Here is a 20,462-nt window from a genome sequence, read left to right as displayed (position 1 = left end):
TGTGAATAAAAATATTGTAAATAAATAAGCATTGTGACAAAATAAGTATAAAATTAAAAGGAATTTGTAGAACATGAAATTAATAGGAAGGTAAAGTCAGAATTTAAAAAAGATGGGGCGGATATCGTTCTGTCTAATACTAATATGTAATTACTTCATAGTGTGCATTCTTGACAATACTATACAGCAGGGGCTGGCATTAAGTCGATCACGATCGACCGGTGGACTTCCACGGCATTTTGAGGTGATCACCTTTACTAAGGCCTTAGACGCGCATTCTAAAATAAACATATTTATGGAATACCAACGAAAATTTTCAAAAATATTTCTGACGAGTTGTTTAAAAACAGAGATGCATTAAACAAAGAGAAATATTATAATGAAATAATAAAACTTTACTCCGAATTTGAGGGACGTTTTCAAGAATTTATTAGATTAGAATCAATTGTTACATTAATGTGTTACCCATTTGGCAATGTTGATGTGTGAGAAATAACTGAAAATACAAATTATATAATCTCTTGAGGAAAACGAAGTTTTTCTCCTTCAAAATGACATAATTTTAAAAGCACAGAACTCAGAACCTAAGAGTAACTTTTGGAATCAAATAGACGATGTAAAGTATCCCAATTTTAAAAAAAGTTGCACATCATTTAACATCGTTTTTTGTCTCTACCTACCTGTGTGAATCTGCATTTTCAAAGGTGAATATAATTAAGACAACACATAGCCCCCGTCTCATAAACGACCACTTAGAATCCAGTGCAAGATTAGCAGTTGGTAATTATATACCGAGATATTCAAGACTGGTGGACAATATGCAGACTAAGTGTGCTACTAACTATAACTATGGGAACTAACTTTAGATGAAAGTGATTTATTTTCTAATATATTTTGAAATGTTTGATATCAAATGCACCATATTTTTATATTTGTAGTTATGTAGATTTGTACATATTCATTTACAATAATTCATTTTATATATATTTTATATTTGTAGTTATTTGTACATATTCCGTATTATTATTATTACGGATATTATTTATTATTAAGTTATAATAAATATTGTAGACCTTTTTTTAGCTCACCACACCTACGCTAATGGGTGGACTGCAACACCTTGAAAAAAGTAGAAGTAACCCGTATCCTGGAAAGATCTACCCACTTCTGCTATACAGGGATAAAAAGTATACCCCCCTTTTATGTATGTCATTCTTCTATGCATACTGAGTAATGATCGAAATTGTAAATAACATTTACAACGCTGGCGTCCTGGCCTAGGGTTAGTGCGTCTTCCTCGTGATCTAGGCATGGGTGTTCTTTACCCTGTTTTCTATCTGTAAGGTATGTGAAAGTGCCCCTCTGTTAAAAGGGGTTGTACAAGTGTGTGTCATCTTCATATCAGCTAAAGTCAGAGTTCTACCCTGGGGTGCTCACGAGTTTTTACGCTCAAATGCTACTGCACACCGCTTTCCCCAATCTCTTGGACTTGGTTTGAATTGGTGTTCAATCCAAGGGGGAGAAGCACTAACACATTTACAAATATTAACTTTATTTCAAACTTTGATTCTTAATGGACGATTTTAAGAGTCAAACTGATGTTAAAGGTAGTCATTAACAAGCAATTTTAAGAACATTTACAGTATACCAATGAATTTTTTACGGAGAAATCAACAACTACATAAAAAAGAAACATAGTTTTTGCAGTAATTATAAAAAAAATGGAAAAAAAGTTTTTGCAGTAATTTAAAAAAAAAGAAAAAGGAAAGAGTGTTTTTGCAGTAATTACAAAAATGCTCTGTAGATTTACAACATTAGTATGCATATCAGTACAGATTATTTTTGACTTATACTATGTGAAATCATATTATATTTATTCTTACCATTACTGGAACTCTCAGATGACACCCAGCTGAAATCAACGCTCTTGTCTTCCAGAGCTGGTTTGTCCCAGTTGAATCTATTAAGGGCCGTAGGTGAATTGTTCTCATCACTACTACTGCAGTTACTGCAAGGACTCCACATGTTGGCCCGCTCTTGATCCGGGAACTTCCGGACTCCCGGAAGCAGGTTGTCCGGGCGGGCACCGCGGCAATCTGTCAAAGTACTTGCCATGCTCGAATGTCCTCTTTGACTAGACCCGCTGCTTTCCAGTTTTAGGACTCTGTTACCATTCATTGCTGATGTATATTTTCTTAATTGGGTACATTCTATCTATCATGCTAACTGGAAAGATATCTTAGTTTGTTTTTTATAAAGCAAATCTCGCTATAATATACAAGTTCTTTTCTTTTATCACATTCGCTATTTATAGAGGTTCTTTGACGATTTTATAAGCATTTTAGAGCACAGATGCTGCTAGAAGAATGATTCTCCATTAGATTTAGATATTTCACAGTTGAATGTTACAGCGAGCATTAGTTGGTAAATAATGGAATGTAGTATTCAGTCTTCTTTTCAATACCAAAGCTGTAAAACCCCTTTATTGTTTGCAATTTGGAAACGCTTTTAAATTTGAAAAACGTTGAACAATATTTTTCTTATAAGATATTCTCACTTCTGTAACTTACATTCAAAAGTTTCATAAGATTGTTTACTTTATCTCAGTATAGATGTTTTTATAGAAGAAAACTCCTTGCTTTTATCTTTCTACTACAAAGAGTTTTATGTCATAGCAAAGTTTTCCGCATGATAAATCTCTTCTGTTAATTTTTTTAAGTGACAGCTTTAGCTATTGACGTTTATTTAAAATCGTAAGACTTCAAAATGCAAATATATGGACTAGAATAATTCTCAAAGTTGACGCTTTAAGCTCTAAAAATGGTCACCAACATTCAGTTCAAGGTTATTTCTATCTTTTACACAATTTCTTCAATCATTTCTGTAAGTTGGGAAATAATCAGTGTTTCTTTATCAACGCGTCTCCATCATCTTGCTGCCTAAAAGAGAAAGAATTGATATATATATGAATTGAGATACTTAGAAAAATTAAACAAAGCAGATTTTACATAAAACAACATTTTTGTATAAAAAGAATATATAATACTGACATGGGGTAGAAATGAATCATTTTGTTTGCAAACTAATTAATCTTCGCTGAAATGATTATAATAATTTGAAATTTAAATAACCAGATAAATGAAAGAAATTAAGATATATTTTTTTATAAAGAAGTAATTCCGAAAACATAATATTTAACATCATAAGAGAATAGAAATAATTTGGATTTTTTAACCCTTTAAAGGGCCATTTTTTTCTAGTCGTATTATGTTAAAATATTTTTAGGCTTGAAATCAGAATAAGAAAAGGGATTCATTTAGCTTATTAGATAAATTTAATTTGATTAATTAATTAATAATTAAGTAACCAATCAAGACACATCATTTTGTCTGAGATAGAGAACTGAAGCATCTAAGTTTCTGACTTACTAAAAAAATGTGTCAGAACTTATGCCAACCTACATAATTTCATACAAAGATTGATAAATTTGGTGGGAAGCATACTTCCCACGGCCCTAGAAAGGGTTAAAAGAACTTAAATTCTTAAAAGGATGTGAAGCTTAAAGATTAAAAAAATGTCACTCAAATGTTAGTATATCGAAGTATAAACAGTTCTAGTTTTACAAAATTATGAATAAATTTTTTTCAATACAAAATTTACCAAATTTGGAATTAAAACAAAACAAAGTGTTTTTTTTAAACGTGAAACTAAGTGCATTATGAAAAAATATTAAAACATGCTTTTTCTCTCTCTTTTACTATTAACGTTGCTCTTTATAGTTGATATTATTTTGAAGTGAATGCCTACGTAAGAATTCAATTTTTGTGAAATAGGCGATGTTGTTAAAAATGTTTCATGCGAACAGAAGCAATTTCTGCTAAACAAAAAGTGCAATAGTTTTTGTATGCTTTTATGAATGGCTTTTGAATGAATGAATGAAAATCATTCTTGGTAAACATTTCTTAACAGCTTTGATATGAATTAAAGAAAATCATTCTTAGTAAACATTTCTTAACAGCTTTTGTATGAGTTAAAGAAAATTAATCTTAGTAAACATTTAACAGTTTTTATACGAGCTAAAGAAAATTATTCTTGGTAAACATTTCTTAACAGCTTTTGTATGAGTTAAAGAAAATTATTCTTGTTAAACAATTTTTAACAGTTTTTTTTATGAGTTAAAAGAAAATTATTCTTGGCAAATATTTCATAAGAAACGCTTGCACAAAGGGAAAAAATATCCGTACAAATTGAAACTAAATAAGGAATCTAATGAACAACTTATCGTTTGTAATAATAAATAAATATATTTAAACATTAAAAATTCACAAGTACATATGATAAGATAAAATACATAAAGATACTTAAAGTACAAAAAGATATTTTGATATTAATTCAAATCTCAAAATTGAAAAAAAAAATAATAATAAGGAAAGCTTAAAAAAGTAATAATGATTAAAACTAGTATGTGAAACTCGATTCCAACTACTAAAAGATTACAAATCGCGAGTTTGTCTACAAATTTCATCAAAAAAAATTTAATATTATAGTGTTTAATTTTTTTTTAAAAAAATCCGGCACTAATTATTAATTTGATATTTAATCTGATGCAGGAATTTATATCTGAAATTGTTGCAAACTGAGTATATCCTATTTTTACAACCATTTCAATTCTATTCAACAGCAAGGCCCTCGAATCAATGGCCTTCTGTTCTGGTCGACCATCTGATTCCGACTGCATGATTTTCCAGTCTTTTAACAGTCGGTCATTTATCAGATGATCTCAATCAGTCGGCTTTCACCTATAGAGTTTCTAGTACTAGAGTTTTCAAGAGTTCTTCAATGCGTGGGCCATTGAGGAAGCTAGGACCGTCTAGTTGCACGGTGATAAATATCTTCCCTCGCTTACAGTTAAAGTGTCATTTCCAGTTCCTGCTTTGAGGGCTTTCTATGGGGGACCGCTCATTAGTCTTCGAGAACTGCGCTGTTCGGAGATTCTGGCATAACAAAGCTCGTGACCTGGGTCTTTTGTGCTGTGCCTTGCTCTAAATTGTTATTAAAGCACGAGAAGGGCCATACATGGGAATAGTTGTGTGTATTCAAATATATGAGACTGAATCATAGCTTTGAAGTATAGTATTTACATCATAACATTTTAAGATTTTTTTTTTTTTTTACTTTTTTGTATATAAAAATATAGAGAAAAAGTATTGTAATCACTAAAAAAATTCGAAATCGAAATTTCTACGAATCCTTATGTTTCAAACCCCCTTGAGTCGGAAAAAGGCATTTTTGGCATCATGTCTGTCGGTCAGTCAGTCATTCCGTCTGTCTGTCAGTCTGCCTGTGAACGCGATAACTCAAAATGCTTTGTGTTAAACATATGAAATTTGGTATATGGATTTGCGACCACTGGGCCGGCGTCCTGGCATAGGGGTAGCGCGTCATCCCGGTGATCTGGGCGTCCCGGGTTCGAGTCCCAGTTTGGGCATGGTTGCTCTTCCGCTGTTCTATCTGTGAGACGTGTGAATATGCCCTCCTGTAAAAAGGGGTTGTGAAAGCAAATGAGTAATGCGTGAGTAGCAAAGTCGTACTCTTGGTCCTAGTTGGCGCTACTATAAAAACAAGAAGCGTTCCCCTTCCGGCTTAAATCGCTGTCTTCGTAACAGCGGGCATGTCCGTGGCAAGTGCCATAAGAAACAACAACCAGTGGATTTCTATCAAATTTTTAACTTAATCCATTCTCAGAAGTTTGTCTGCTAGTTGTTCAACTACACGGAACTTGATGATAACTAAAAAGTACAAAGAGCTAAGTGGATAAAATTTGGTGCATAGGTTAGTATCTAAAATATAGCTACTTATTAAATTTTTATTGAAATCTGTCAAACGGTTTGTATTTTCTCAATAAATGCAATAATTCATGAACGAAAAGACTTAAATCAATGAAATTTGGCTTATTGTGACTGTAACTGTAATCCCACATCAAATTTTAGCTTCAATCGGTCGGTAAAAAGACATCCGAAATACATATCTTACGATAGATTTAGTAAAAATGCTAGATTTACGTAAAATATTTACATTTCGTAACTATCGTTTACAAAGTCATGCAAGATATTCGTAGCCTTATCCAAGGTTCATAATTTTTTGCAAGAAGGGGGTAAAAAAATCCTTGAAAAACATGCGTGAAAGTTTTAAGAAGACTACTAACACTAACAATTTTTTTAAATACTTTTTCAAATGCTCAACTTTTTTTTATTTACAAAAAAAAAAAAAAATCCGTTTATTTAAAAATAAAAGTGAAACGATAGATCCATTTTTTTATAACCATAAAAATAATTTTTTATATAATGTCTAATTTTTATTTAACATTCGACTATTTTGGTAATTTAAGATTTATTATTGGAATATTTTGTATTTTGTTCCATTATTTTGTATTTGACTATAACCAGCGGGTGTGACGTTCCAAATCTTCTCTCACTATCTATAATAAAAGTGTTACCAACCTCCCCCGTATAAAATAGTAGGCCTTGGGCAATACTGTGAATGCCATAAGTGCTCAGATTTTTATTTTGAGAATGGCGTACATTTGTCCTTCGTAGTTTTGTAAAAGAAACCGGAACTTAAATATTATCTAGTGTATCAAAATATTTGTGTACTGTATCTAGTGTATTCGTAATTTAGTGTATCACAGAAATCAGTGAAAAATTGGTAAAGAAATTTCCAATTTATATACGTTAGATATACCAAATTTCATAAAATTGCTTTATTTGTGTAAGAAAACAAATAAAATACATTGCTAAGAATATTTATATAAAGTATGGAAATATTTTTTTCACTATGCTTAGATTTCAAATTAAGAAGCAAGAAAGAAGACATCATTTAATTTTGTTTTCTAGATTATAAATCCAGCAGTTCCAAAGACACGAAAACTTTAATCAATAATATCCTTTCAAAGGCAGTTTCAACATCGAATATTATTATTTGTGAGACTTTAAAATAAAATAAAAGGAAGAACTAAAAGATCATAGATTCAATAAAAGCATGTAATTTGGCCGAATTTCACTTTTCATTAAATCATAGAATTGTTCGCCATTTGTCTGATATTACATGAGAAGCAAATGATCTTATTTTCCAACTTAGAAATGAAGACGATAACAAGAACTTTACTTTAAGAAAGAACCAAAAAATGAACAGAATTTAATCCAATAATGTCGCAAGAATCCATAAAATACACTTAACTGCCATTAACACATTTTAGCATTCAAATAAAAGGTTCGTAATAAAATAAATAAATAAATAAAAAAACTAGCCAAAGTGCTGCCACTTCATAAAACAAAATCACAAAAGAACGTGACTTAAATATAAGTTCAAGAGAAATGATAGAGTCATGTTAATGAACAATCGAATCAAGTACATCATTATTTTGATTAAATTCATTTCCAGAATCGTCTCATTAGATAAAAAGCACATTATCAAATGCAAGCTTTGTGTGCAATCGCTCTCAGTTTCAAACACAAAACTTGTATTGGGAAATCATTCATTTGAGATAATGCGCCAAAGAAGCAAAACGTGAGGTTTGTTGTGTTTTCTAAAAGTCGTTTTGTTTATGTGCAGGAAATATTGAAGTTATTAATGATCGAGTAAAATAAAAAAGGCAATCGTTTTGTTTTCTTTTAGTGCAGATGGCTATTGATGGGAGTTACTTGGAACTGCAAACGATAATTAAAAATCATACGTTTGAGTGAATTTTCAATATTTCATCGAATGAGTGTTGATTATGCAATTGCTGAAAATCGTTAAAGAAAAATTATTTTTGTTTTCACTTAGATTGCAAATTTAGAAAAAATTCCTTCGATGGAGGATCTTGAACCTAATTCACTAATTAAAATGAAAATGAAATCAATTCTCATTCAAGTGAGGTACGTCAAATATCTTATTTTGTAAATGATTATTGGTGAGTGTCATAAACATTTGAAATATTTTATTTTATCTATGATCTTATATTATTAAGCACTTTTATATACTTTGACTTGTTTCATGTTTGTTAATCTATTATCTATGTTAATCTATAATATATATATATATATATATATATATATATATATATATATATATATATATATATATATATATCTTTGTTAATCTATAATCTATTATCTATTATATTATTTAGCACTTTTATATACTTTGACTTGCTTCATATTTGTTAATATGGAATTTTTGTAACCGATTTTCACTCATTTTCCAATGGCAGTGTTGTTCTCAAATTCTGTATACTCGTTGTGTTTTCAATGACAACAAATTATTTTAATATATTCATATATCAGAAAAATCTCAAATTCTGTATACTCGTTGTGTTTTCAATGACAACAAATTATTTTAATATATTCATATATCAGTTATAAATCGACAAGTCGATTTATTTCATTAAATTTTGATTCCTTACTTTTGCTTCATATAATAGAGAGTTTAAGAAAATTATTCAAGTTTTTTAAATATATATTATAAAGAATTATAAATTAAAAACTAAAAGGTAGAAAAATATCAAAATAAAAAAAACTTCTTTGATGTTAATATAAAAGAATGCATTATTTTAATAAAAGATTGTTATTAAAAATTGTTTTTATCAAATTTATTTAACCTGATTTGTTCCATTATTTTAAGGATAAAATTTTTGTAATGTCTTAAGTTCGACGTATGTTATAGCTCTAAAGTTTAATATAGCTGTGTAATTGCGTTGATAATATTATATTTCGATATTTTAAGAACCTGATTACCACGTAATCGCTTAATTTAAAATAAGTCTTGTCTCCATATCAAAGTCATCGATTAACGAAGAGATTGATTATAAGATTCGTAACTAAATGTAATAATACATTGCCGAATACATTATTCCTGATGAATGAGAGATATAATTAAAAAACATGCTTCAATTAGTGTAATTAAAATTTGAAAATAAAATATTTATTATTAATATGAAGGTCAAAACAAAATTGTAATATGGTGATGTGTCGAAAACAATATTATTCGTAAATTTAGCGCCAATAAAATACAGAAAAATATTGAAAATTAAAAAAAAATAAATTATAAATGAGGTTAGCATTCCAATTTATTTGGAATAATAATTCTATAAGAGCCTAAAATCATAAGAAATTTGTTTTGATAACAATATATTTGATCAGAAGTTTATTTTTTATTATTTAGAACATTCATAAAAATCTCATTTAAAAGATTTAATTTAAAAAACTGTTTTAATCCTTTTTCATTCTCTTTTTGCTAATTTTTTGCCTTAATAAATCATTTGTCTTGAATTAAGAATTCTTGTATAATACAATTATCCAAATTTATCGAACGCGAGTACGAATTCAAATATTAAGAATGCATTCTTGGTCGATGTTACTAATCGTTTGGATTCTTGAAGCATAAAAATCATCGATATTAATGAAAAGATTTATTTTTAATTTTTGATAACACGAGTATTGCAAATATTCAAAAAACTTTTCAAAGCAAGTTTATCAATTTTTTTTAGAAGCAGAAGTTTATTTTTTATTAATTGGAACATTCATAAAGTTCTCATTTAAAAGGTGTGATTTAAAAAACTATTTTTATACTTTTTTTCATTCCCTTTTTGCTAATTTCGTGCGCTGCTAAATCAGTTGGACTGATAATTTATGTATAATATAATTATGCAAATTTATCGAACGCGAATACGAATTCAAATTTTAAGAATACATTCTTAGCCGATGTTATTAATCATTTCGATTCTTGAAGCATAAAAATCGTCGATATCAATGAAAATATTTGTTCGTTATCTTTGATAACACCGGTAAGGAGAATATTTAAAAATATTCGCAAAACAAGTTTTTCATTTCTTTTTTTAGAAACAGAAGTTTGTTTTTTATTGTTTAGAACATTCATGGAAATCTCATTTAAAAGGTGTGATTTAAAAAACTGCTTTTATGATTTTTCATTCCCTTATTGCTAAATTCTTGTCTTGCTTACAAGGAGAGGGTACGGGGTTGAAATCTGAGATCGGGATGAGATTTAGTATAATGATAGTATATATTTAGAATGTTCATTCATGAAAATATTAAAACGCAATGGCCAGTCAATTTCGAGAAAATGGTCCTCAAACTTGGTTAGTCCCAAAACTGGTCGAGCTTATATACTGATAACTTTATTCCCGTTCAAGTGATCTTGATGGCATGGTTGTCTAGGTAAACGTCTCGGATAAGGAAGATGAGGGTTCGTACCTGGCTAGTAGTTTTTTTTCCTTTTTTAATAACTTTTATTCAATTCAAAATTTACAAATACTCTTAATTAATATGTTTTTAATTTTTTCATCCAAAGTAACTATTTATTATCGAAATACATAATAATAAAATTAAAATTTTAAAAGAAAAAAAAATTATAAATACAGATGCATTTTTTAAACAAAATAAAATTATTTAAATTTAATTAACTATTTACAGATAGTTTTAATTAATATGCTATTTACTACGCCCATCGGGATCATCTGAAGGGGGGGGGGTCAAGTTATCAGTATATATGCTTTACCAAAAGTTTGAGGACCATTTTCTCAAAATTGGCTGGCCATTGTTTTTTAATATTTTCATGAATGAACATTGTAAATATATACTATCATTATACTAAATTTCATCCCGATCTCAGATTTCAACCCAGTTAGTTGTCCCTTGTTAGTTGTCTTGAAATGAGAATTCTTGTATAATATAATTATGCAAATTTATTGAGCGTGAGTAAGAATTCTAATCTTTTCTTAACCGATGTTATTAATCATTTGGATTCTTGAAGAATAAAAATTATTGATATTAATGAAAAGACATAATTAATCTTTGATAACACGGGTATTGAAAATTTCTGAAAATATTCTCAAAACAAGGTTTTATTATTTTTTGGAAGCATAAATTTATTTTTTATTATTTAAAACATTCATAAAAATCTTATGAATGTTTTAAATAATAAAAATGAATGTGATTGCATAAAAATCTTATTTAAAAGTTTTGATTTAAAAAAAAACTGTTTTAATGCTTTTTCCATTCTCTTTTTGCTAATTTCGTGCCTTCCTAAATCAGTTGTCTCGAATTGAGAATTCCTGTATAGTACAATAATGCAAATTTATCGAATGTGAGTACGAATTCAAATCTTAAGAATACATTCTTAGCTGATTTTATTAATCATTGGGATTCTTGAAACGTAAAAATCATCGATATTAATGAAAATATTTTTTTGTAATCTTTCATAACACAGATATTGCACATATTTTTTGGAAATATTTGCATAACAAGTTGTTTTTTTTTGAAGCAGAAGTTTAATTTTTATTATTTAGAATATTCATAAAAATCTCATTTAAAAGGTTATATTTAAAAAACTGTTTTATTCTTTTTTTTTTGTCTTGGACTGAGAATTCTTGTACAATATAATTATTCAAATTTATCGAACACGAAATTTATAGAACAAGAGTATGAATTTGAATCTTAAGAATACATTCTTAGCTGACGTTATTAATCATTTGGATTCTTGAAGCATAAAATTAATCGATAGTATTAAGAAGGTTTATTTGTAATCTTTTGCAACAACGATATTGCAAATATCTAAAAATATTCGCAAAACAAGTTTTTCATTATTTTTTTGGAAGCAGAAGTTTATTTTTATTATTTAGAACATTCATAAAAATCTCATTTAAAAGATTCGAGTTAAAAACTATTTTTATACTTTTTTCATTTCCTTATTTCTTATTTTGTGACTTGCTAAATCAGTTGTATTGAGCATGACAATTTTTGTATAATATAATTATGCAAATTTATCGAACGTGAGTGCGAATCCAAATCTTAAGAATACACACTTAGCTGATGTTATTAATCATTTGGATTCTTGAAGCATAAAAATCATCGATATTAATGAAAAGATTTATTTGTAATCTTTGATAAAACGGGTTATTGCGAAGATTTGGAAATAAATTCCTATCAAATATTTCGTATTGTTTGCAGGCAAATTAATATGCGTAAAATTTCAGAAAATGCAATCACAATCTACAGGTTTTCTGAAAACATGCCGAACTGGTTTGACAATCACGATCTTAATTATAAACTTCAACGAAACGGAAAGTTTTTTCGTAGGAATTCTGAATACGATTCCGCTAGGACCTTCTCCCCCCCTTAAAAAAATCGAATCACAAATTTTCTTTTCAGCAATATTTTTTGCACGAAGTAGTTCTGGAAATGAGTGGGGCATCTATTGAAGAATCTTCGGAAGTCGGGCCAAAATCCGCTTTTTAAACGCTTCAAAGCGTGCGAATGTTTTCAGGGGGACAGGACAATGGAAGGATTTTGTGTGAGGCTCGAACTAGCACATATGAATTCAATTTTTGGATTGTGTGTGGGATTCATCCAATTTTTTTTTTATTTCCCAATCATTATTTTTTTCTATCACAAAGAAAATTATAATCCTTCTCTTTTCTTAAGACTAGATCAGATTTTTTTTAAAAATACGCTTTCTGCAAAAAAAAAAAAAAAAAAAAAGAACCTTCCAAATTTTTTTTTGAATTTTATTTTTATTTTGCATTTGCTTTTGTTATAATGGGATGAAAATATAGATGGAGTTAAAAACCACCTCACCATATAAAGAAAGTATTTGTGTAGTTTTTAAAAAATTTCGGCTGATATTTTTATATTAATAAATTATAATACTAAGAATTTTCTGCGAATAGAAACTTATATGTTCACAGTTTAACAAATCCGTGTTCTTTAACACACACACACACACACACACACACACACACACACACACACACACACACACACACACACACACACACACACACACACACACACACACACACACACACACACACACACACACACACACACACACACATATATATGTAATGATATTTTAAACTCTTAATTTAATCCAAATTAATTTCCAAAACTTTATCTTAATTTAGCCCATCGTAACTTCATTCTAAAATACTCTCTTAATTTTTGTCTAATTCCACTTTCTGTTTAATTAATCCCTTTGTAAAAATAATGCGCCATCAGTACTACGTATCAAATGAAAGTGATATCTTCTGTGCCCTTGAAAAGGTGTCAAAGGTCATTCCATCGGCACATGGCCAGAAATCCTACGTTATATAAGACTAGAGATCATTTGTTCGTCCCTTTTTGCCTTCTGTTTTTGTGCCGCGTTGCGCCTTCTTGTAAATAATCATGTTTGCCACCCGAGAGAGAATAAAGCGGAATTAAAAAAAAAACCAAGTCTCTTCACTGCTTCGAACCTGCATTCTACTTAAACCAAAAATATGTTACATATTCATTTAGTCGACAGGATTCCAAAAACCTTATATATATATATATATATATATATATATAATTTTAATTAATTTCCTAATTTTTTCTTAACCTTTCTTAATTTAGTCCATATTAACTTCATTTTAAAATGTATGTTCTTGTATTTCCGTATTTCTTGATCCAATTCCACTTTTTATTTAATTACTTTTAACACGCGCTCTAGGAAACTGATGAATTCAGCAGGCTCTCAAGCTCCGAGAGAAGGGATAAAAAATCCCTAATGCTTGCAGCATTCTTTTAAAGATACCTAAATTTCCCTTTCCTAAGTTTACATGTCAAAGAAATCCCTATCAAAATATCATTGTAAAACCAGGACAACTGAAACTGAAAGGATTCTGTAAACTGTAAACTGAAAGGATTTATATTTTGGTCTCTTCTGTTTCTGTGTCCCTATGTAGAATGACGTATCTCTTACTGGTTTTTTATATGTATAAATTATGCCTCCGGAACGAGACAGATCGAAGCTAAAAATTTCAAAAGTTTATTCTTTTCAACCATGCAACATCAAATATGGTATCATCAAAAAGGTAATCAAGTTTTAAAAAAGTGTAAAAATAATTTTTGATCGATAATATTTTCAAAAGATACAACTGGAAATCACCAAAAATGTACTTCATTTATAATTTTTATCCACTTCATTTATATACTTTAAAATATAAATGCACTAATTTATATTTTTAAAGAGTTTTGGATTTGAGAATTGACTGTAATCTTCATTTTGTCTTGGTGAGTCCAAGTGCTAAAATTTATTGAGATCTGACAAAAACCTTAGATTTGAGTAAAAGACATGTAAACAAACATTCATATTTCTCTCTTTATATACATATTCATAGATTTTAATTTTGAATTCTTGGAAATAATATATATCTCTAGTAACTCGAAGTGTAACTACTTTTCTCAACTCACCTTATCTGTACCATCTGGAACAGATAAGATATACCAAACAGATAAGGTGAGATAATACACACCTTGTAAGTACCATTCCTGATCTGTCTACTTTTATTTGAAATGGTTATTTAAATTTTTTCTTATTTGAAATAAATAATTCTCTTTTTTTCCCCAGAAAAATAGCAGCACTGGGATCAAAATGCTTGAGAAGAAAAATAAATACATTAAAAATTAAACAATATGTAGATTATAATAAACTCTAACAGCAGTAATTCTATTGCCAAATAAAAAATGCTTTAAAAAATAGTTAATTTCTTTTATTATGTTAAAATTACTTGAAAAAATTCTGAAATTGAAAATGACACACGAGGAAAACTTTAAGAAAGCTTTTTTTTTTTTTTTTTTTTTTTTATGAAATCAGTAATTAGAATGCTTATATAAAAGCTTTACATAAAGGTTTCACACAGAAATTTACAAAAAGAACGAGAGCTTTCCAAGTACTTCGAACACTAAACATCAAATATTCTTCGAAATAGAATTACTTATAAGACGAATGTTACAACTTCAGAAGACTGAATTTATTGAAAAATCAATATTTCCTCATATAACCCTTGATTGTAATACTTCTTGTTGATGAAAAATATATGTGACATTAGATTTCGTCTGGACATTTCATGACACCCGTCCTAGGCTAGAGCACAAACCCTAGCTGAACTATTACTCATTTAATGTTTTATCGGGATCTTTCAACTGAAGAAGCACGTGTCCCGAGAGCGCAGGTGTTGTCAGGAATTAAATATTGATTGACGTTTTCTGCCCCCTGATGAGACCACGCCCACACAAAGAGATTGCCAGATGGCCTGTACTGAAAATGACTCGGACCAACCTTCTTCCTGTATAATGCAAACTGTGATTTCGTATTCAATTTTTCCCATTCCGCGGGAAATGGGCCCAAAGGAGGTCCTATTTGAATTTTGATAGCTTTCAATGCCTGGAAAACATTTACGTAAAGCTTGCGAAAATGCGAATCACGTTCTAAAAGCCGGCAATTCACCTCCGTGAGAATTTTTTAATGAATTTATTTATTTCTCCCTTGGGATCAATTTTTGCTAATAATAAAGATGAGCGTATGCTTGTTGGCGCTCTACAGGCCAGAGTTTGTTGAGTTATAGCTTCCAAATTTGGTACATATATATACCTTGGATGTTAGAAATGTGTACTTTGGAGAGCGATGTTTGAAATTTTGATTAGAATTAAAACTAAGCTGAATTTTAGCGTTTTTTTGGTAATAACTTCCAAAATAGTTACGCATAAAAAATTAAATTGCTTCAAAATTTAAAAAATATCAATTTAATAATCTTGTAAATTTTCTTAAAGTTTGGCAATTTTTTTTTAAAGTTTCTTTTTGTTTAAATTCCAACAATAAATTATATTGTTGCCCTGAAATTCAAACTATTTTTATTGTTTCATCAAATATTTAATCGCATAATAATTCAACCAGTATTGAAAGCTAAAATAGAAAGATTCTGTTTAATATTTGTAACTGTGGAGTTTACAAGACGATTAAAAGAGCGGAATTACATTATCGTGAAATTTAGAAGATGGATGCCACCCTATTTTCTGTCTTTAGTAACATTCTGATGTCATGAACCTCGTCTCCATTAAAAAAAATCATGTAAAAAATGAACAGAAAGTATGCAAGACAATTAAATTAAAGCAATTTTAATGCCTGACAACTTGACGCAATCATGACGTAAAGTTATATCTAAACTATGTTACTGAAATTAAATATAACCTTCGGATAACTTCTTAAACTAATATTTTCGTCTAATAAAACATGTTTTATTTTATTTACAAGAATATATCGAATTGAAATAATAACTTCAGCAAACTGTTTAACCACAGCAAATCTCTTCAGAAAATCACAATAATTGAACGATAAAAAAGTGAAGGCAAGGCATCTTATTATAATGCATCTTATTAAAATATGTCAATCAGGGAAAATCTTTTTTATTATTCATAAAAAATTCTTTAACACATACCCACCTTTCAATTTAGGTCGTAGATTGTCCTTCAAAAATTTAATGTAAATTAAAATCATGCAAAATGGACAATATTTAAAACTAAAAATGTTCAAGGTATTTATTCTAATTGTAACCAAAAAATTTCCAAAAAGTTATATAGTTATATACTATAAGTCTAAACAAATAGTTATATAGGGTTTAGCGATAGATATATATTTCCAGTTCAAGAAATTCCCCAAATGACGTGAAAATATTTTATTTTGTGTTGTATGAATCATCAAATGTATATCTGATATGAATATGATCCCTAAAATTTTCCACAATTTCCTGGCCCTGTAGGAAAGTAAAATATTATTGATATAAACATTATATACAAAACTAAGTTCCATTTTTCTGCGAACAAAATTGTCCGAGTTAGGAAACTTTGAATTGTTTAAAAATATTTTAGCCATAACAGCCGTATCGATGATGCATCATACATTGATTAAAAAATCCTTCTCGAGGCAGCCATTGGACTTTTCTGAAATCCTCTAAAATATTGATATTCAAAGCTCAATAATCCAGTTTGTAGCAATTGCAAAATAATAATAAAAAAAATGTCTTTGTTTAAAATGTTAGTGTACCAGAAATATTTTACTAAATTTGGCTTCTAGGATCGGTAGATCGCATAAAAGTTTAGATTTTTCAGCACTAAATGAATTGATTGAAGCAACATGAAATACAATTCTGTAAGCCATATAGTACATTTTTTTCAACTAACAGTTTATATCTAATTGTAACAGTTTAAAAATAAATAATTTCATGACGATTAGAATAGGTATCTTATGTATGTCAGGTGCATACATATTTTTATCACACCCTGTCAACATTCATTCAACTAATCCACAAAGAATATATTTTATAATGCATCTTTTAAAACCAGCCGTTGTTTTTCCGAAATTTTTCTCATATAAATGTTATATCCTTATCTCATGTATAAAGACCGTGAATGCGATGGGTACTCAAATTTCTATTTCCATAAACCCACACATGGGCGTTTTGTGCTTCATAGCCTTCTGAAGAATACCGAATATATAATATGGAATTTTAAATATTAATTAAATAAGAATTTTAAGCAAAAATAAAATTTCAATAACATGATCACGTGTCGAATTTTGTTTATTTATTTTTGCATTTTTGAATTATTGCATTTAGAAATGCATAAATGTGTAAGTCTATAGACGGACAATTAATTGACGAATTTTATTTAAAATTTGATACTTATATACAATTCACACGATAAAAATATGAATCAAATTTCGTTTATCTAGCTCTCTATACTTTGTAATTAACGCTTTCATTCACCCTCTGTCAGCCGGAGACGTAAACTTTCTCTAAATGGACAAATTTGGTGAAAAAATCATGTACCAAATTTATCTTATGTAATTCAAGGCCTTTTTGAGTTATCTTGTTTATAGACATAATTTCAAAAATGTATTATTTTTTATTCAGGCAGGTCTAAAATATAGAGATTTTTCAAAATCTGAAATTCAGATTTTGACTTTCTCTTATACGTACTATATAGTATAATAATTATCAAAAATTTTGAACTCGAGATTTTGACTAATCTCCACGTTTTAGACCTCACTGAGTCCAGAAAACACGTTTTTGGAAAATGTTCGCTTGTCTGTCTGTGATGAGGAAAACTTAAAAACGCTACAAATTAATTGCATCATATTTTGTATACGGTCTTTACATCAATTTGATAGATTTTTGTCAAATTTTGAGTAAAATCTGTTTAGAGGAAGTCCGGTATTTGAATATAAATTAACGCGATTATTACAAAACGAAGAGAGCTGGATGTATGAAATTCGGCATACATGTTTACCATCTGTAGTATAGACGCCTGTCAAATTTTGAGAAAAATTCAGCTACAGGTTAATTTTCTGTCGGTCTATACTTTCAGAAACATGTAAACCTGATAATTCAAAAACGTAAAAAATATATTGTTACGAATCTGTGATGCGGCTTCCCAACATACTTGGTTCCATAGGAGGTCCCGGTGCTTGGCGACAAACTTGGTGACCATTTGGCGACTTGGCGATGAATTTGGCGACTTCGGTGCCAAAATAGATTATACCCGAAGCATCGAGAATTTTCCCGATCCGTCCATTAGGAACCGAGGTACGCCTCGAACGTTCCTGACTGGTTGAGAGGCTTCTAGCCCCGCCTCCTGAGACCTATAAAAGGAACTGCAGCTGCCGAGGAGTGGTGCTGAATTGAAGGGTTGTAGTCGGAAGCGACAGAGTACAGTAGTCGTGAACCAGAGTCGTCGTAGTTGGAATCGACGGTAAAGAACTGGCCTTCCAGAGATAAGCGGAACAGCGACGGAGTGAAGCTAGTGCTGAACTAAGCTGTGCGCTACTGACTGCAGTAGAGTCTGTTGTATTTTGCTGTGCATGCTGTTGTATGCTGCAAGTCTCGGCTGAAGATAATCGTGTTCTGTGCTGTATATAGTCGTCTTTGTGCTGTCCTGTGTGTCTTCGTGTAAATAAACGTCGTTGTTTCATTTTCTACTGCTGCCTGCTGATTGAGTGTTCTCCACACCATATAACTCCCACTATCCAAACGAACCCCCGGAAATTTCGTAACAATATCAAATTTGGTCTGAGTACAAGTCTGTTTTGTGTCAAATGTTCGTTTCAACCGGTTCAGAAAAACGTGTCTAAAACATAAATTTGATTTTTGGATACTATTTGGATGCCAGGAATAAATTGTCATAAAAAAAGTCGCCAAGATGACAAGAATAGATTCAGTAAAAATGCGACATTTGTGCCAAAATTTATTATTTCATAACTATTGTATGCCAATGCTATGTAAAGCATTATCTGGCTTGATAAGTTTATTAGAGAGTATACGAGAAAGTTTTGGGGGGACCACTTCCGCTGGTTTTTAACGATTAGGATACTTTTTCAATGCATTCTTCACATACAGGAAGCAATTAAACCAAATAGTATTTTAAGAAAATGTTCTCCTAATTCATTCAATTAAAGTAATGTAACAATACGATGGGATCATTTCATGGCCATGCGATATTCGTCAAATAGGTTGATTTAATTTTTTAATTCATTGTGCATCTATCCAGAGGAAAAATTATTGAAGGCCACAAGCCTTTTGTAAAAGTAGATAAAACTCATATTCACATTTATCACGTGACTGTGCCGACATTCGAATTGATTTCATTTTAAAAATCTATCAAATATGAATAAATTAGAAGACGAACTTATGAAAACTACGGTGCTTAGTAGCATATATATTTCCTACAGTCACGTATTTTTCGAATATCTTTACGTTTCGCAGGGCAGAATGAAGACATTAAAGGGCCAACTTAATGTTCTCTCTCTCCCCCGGATATCGTTTTCTTCCCTCTTTCTTTCCGGAAATGAATAGCTATAGGGGTTGACAGGGCACTATGAAGTATCCATCAAACCAGGATTCCCGACCCCGTCATTAAAATATGCGATAACACTTCTCTGCCTCTTTCCCTTTGAATGGCATTGGTTCAGTCACAAAAGAAGGGGGAAAAAATGGACCCCCCCATCTAAAGCTATTTAATTTAGAAGAAAGATACTGTTTTTTACTTGCTATCTTAGTTAATTCATCATTATCATTAGTGATGAGGATGGAGGAATTACATTATGTTTTACAGGTGGGCCAAATGGATGAAAAGATATAAAATTAGATATTTCCTCATATAATTTCATAATATGGTTTGTTTTGCGCTTAGCTCCGTCGCAAGGATGACATATTCTATGAAATGAAATTAAGTATGCATATTGACCCACTGGATCCGAAATTTAAATATAATGTACAATTATGAAGTTAATAGATCACATACAAAATTACAATTATCTACCTCATTTCGGTTTTGAATTGTTGTGTTCGCATATGCATGAATATATGGGCAGCCAACCCCGCAACAAATTTTGTTTTATGTTTAATAGACACCTACAATTACCAAATGATGGTAATAAAGCCGTAATTTTTTTTTTCTGTATTTGCAATTAAGGTTTAACTTTAATATCACACATTGACAAAAAAATATCTGTCCATTTTTAAATACTGTTACTCTTTTCTGGGATATAATTGGATATTTAAGGGTATGAAAAACTGCATAATATAAAGAAGAGAAAGCTATATATATGTA

General features: G+C 29.8%; 1 protein-coding gene and 1 long non-coding RNA gene across 2 annotated transcripts in view; both read right to left on the bottom strand.

The window, feature by feature from the left end:
- Positions 1-2,703, bottom strand: part of LOC129984822 (EGFR adapter protein-like) — a 36,723-nt gene extending 34,020 nt beyond the window's left edge. The window contains exon 1 of the mRNA XM_056094784.1: positions 1,884-2,703. Coding sequence (XP_055950759.1) covers positions 1,884-2,178 — 295 coding nt within the window. The 5' untranslated portion in view covers positions 2,179-2,703. The remainder of the gene's footprint in view (positions 1-1,883) is intronic.
- An 11-nt stretch (positions 2,704-2,714) lies between these two features.
- The window catches only part of LOC129984823 (uncharacterized), a 264,300-nt gene continuing 246,552 nt past the window's right edge, over positions 2,715-20,462 (bottom strand). Inside the window, exon 4 of the long non-coding RNA XR_008785529.1 lies at positions 2,715-2,939. This is a non-coding gene — a long non-coding RNA (uncharacterized LOC129984823). The remainder of the gene's footprint in view (positions 2,940-20,462) is intronic.

The sequence above is a fragment of the Argiope bruennichi genome, chromosome 9 (genome assembly GCF_947563725.1).
Source record: "Argiope bruennichi chromosome 9, qqArgBrue1.1, whole genome shotgun sequence".
Lineage (NCBI taxonomy): Eukaryota > Metazoa > Arthropoda > Arachnida > Araneae > Araneidae > Argiope > Argiope bruennichi.
Note: the sequence above shows the minus strand (reverse complement) of the source record. Positions and strands in the feature narration are given on the sequence as shown.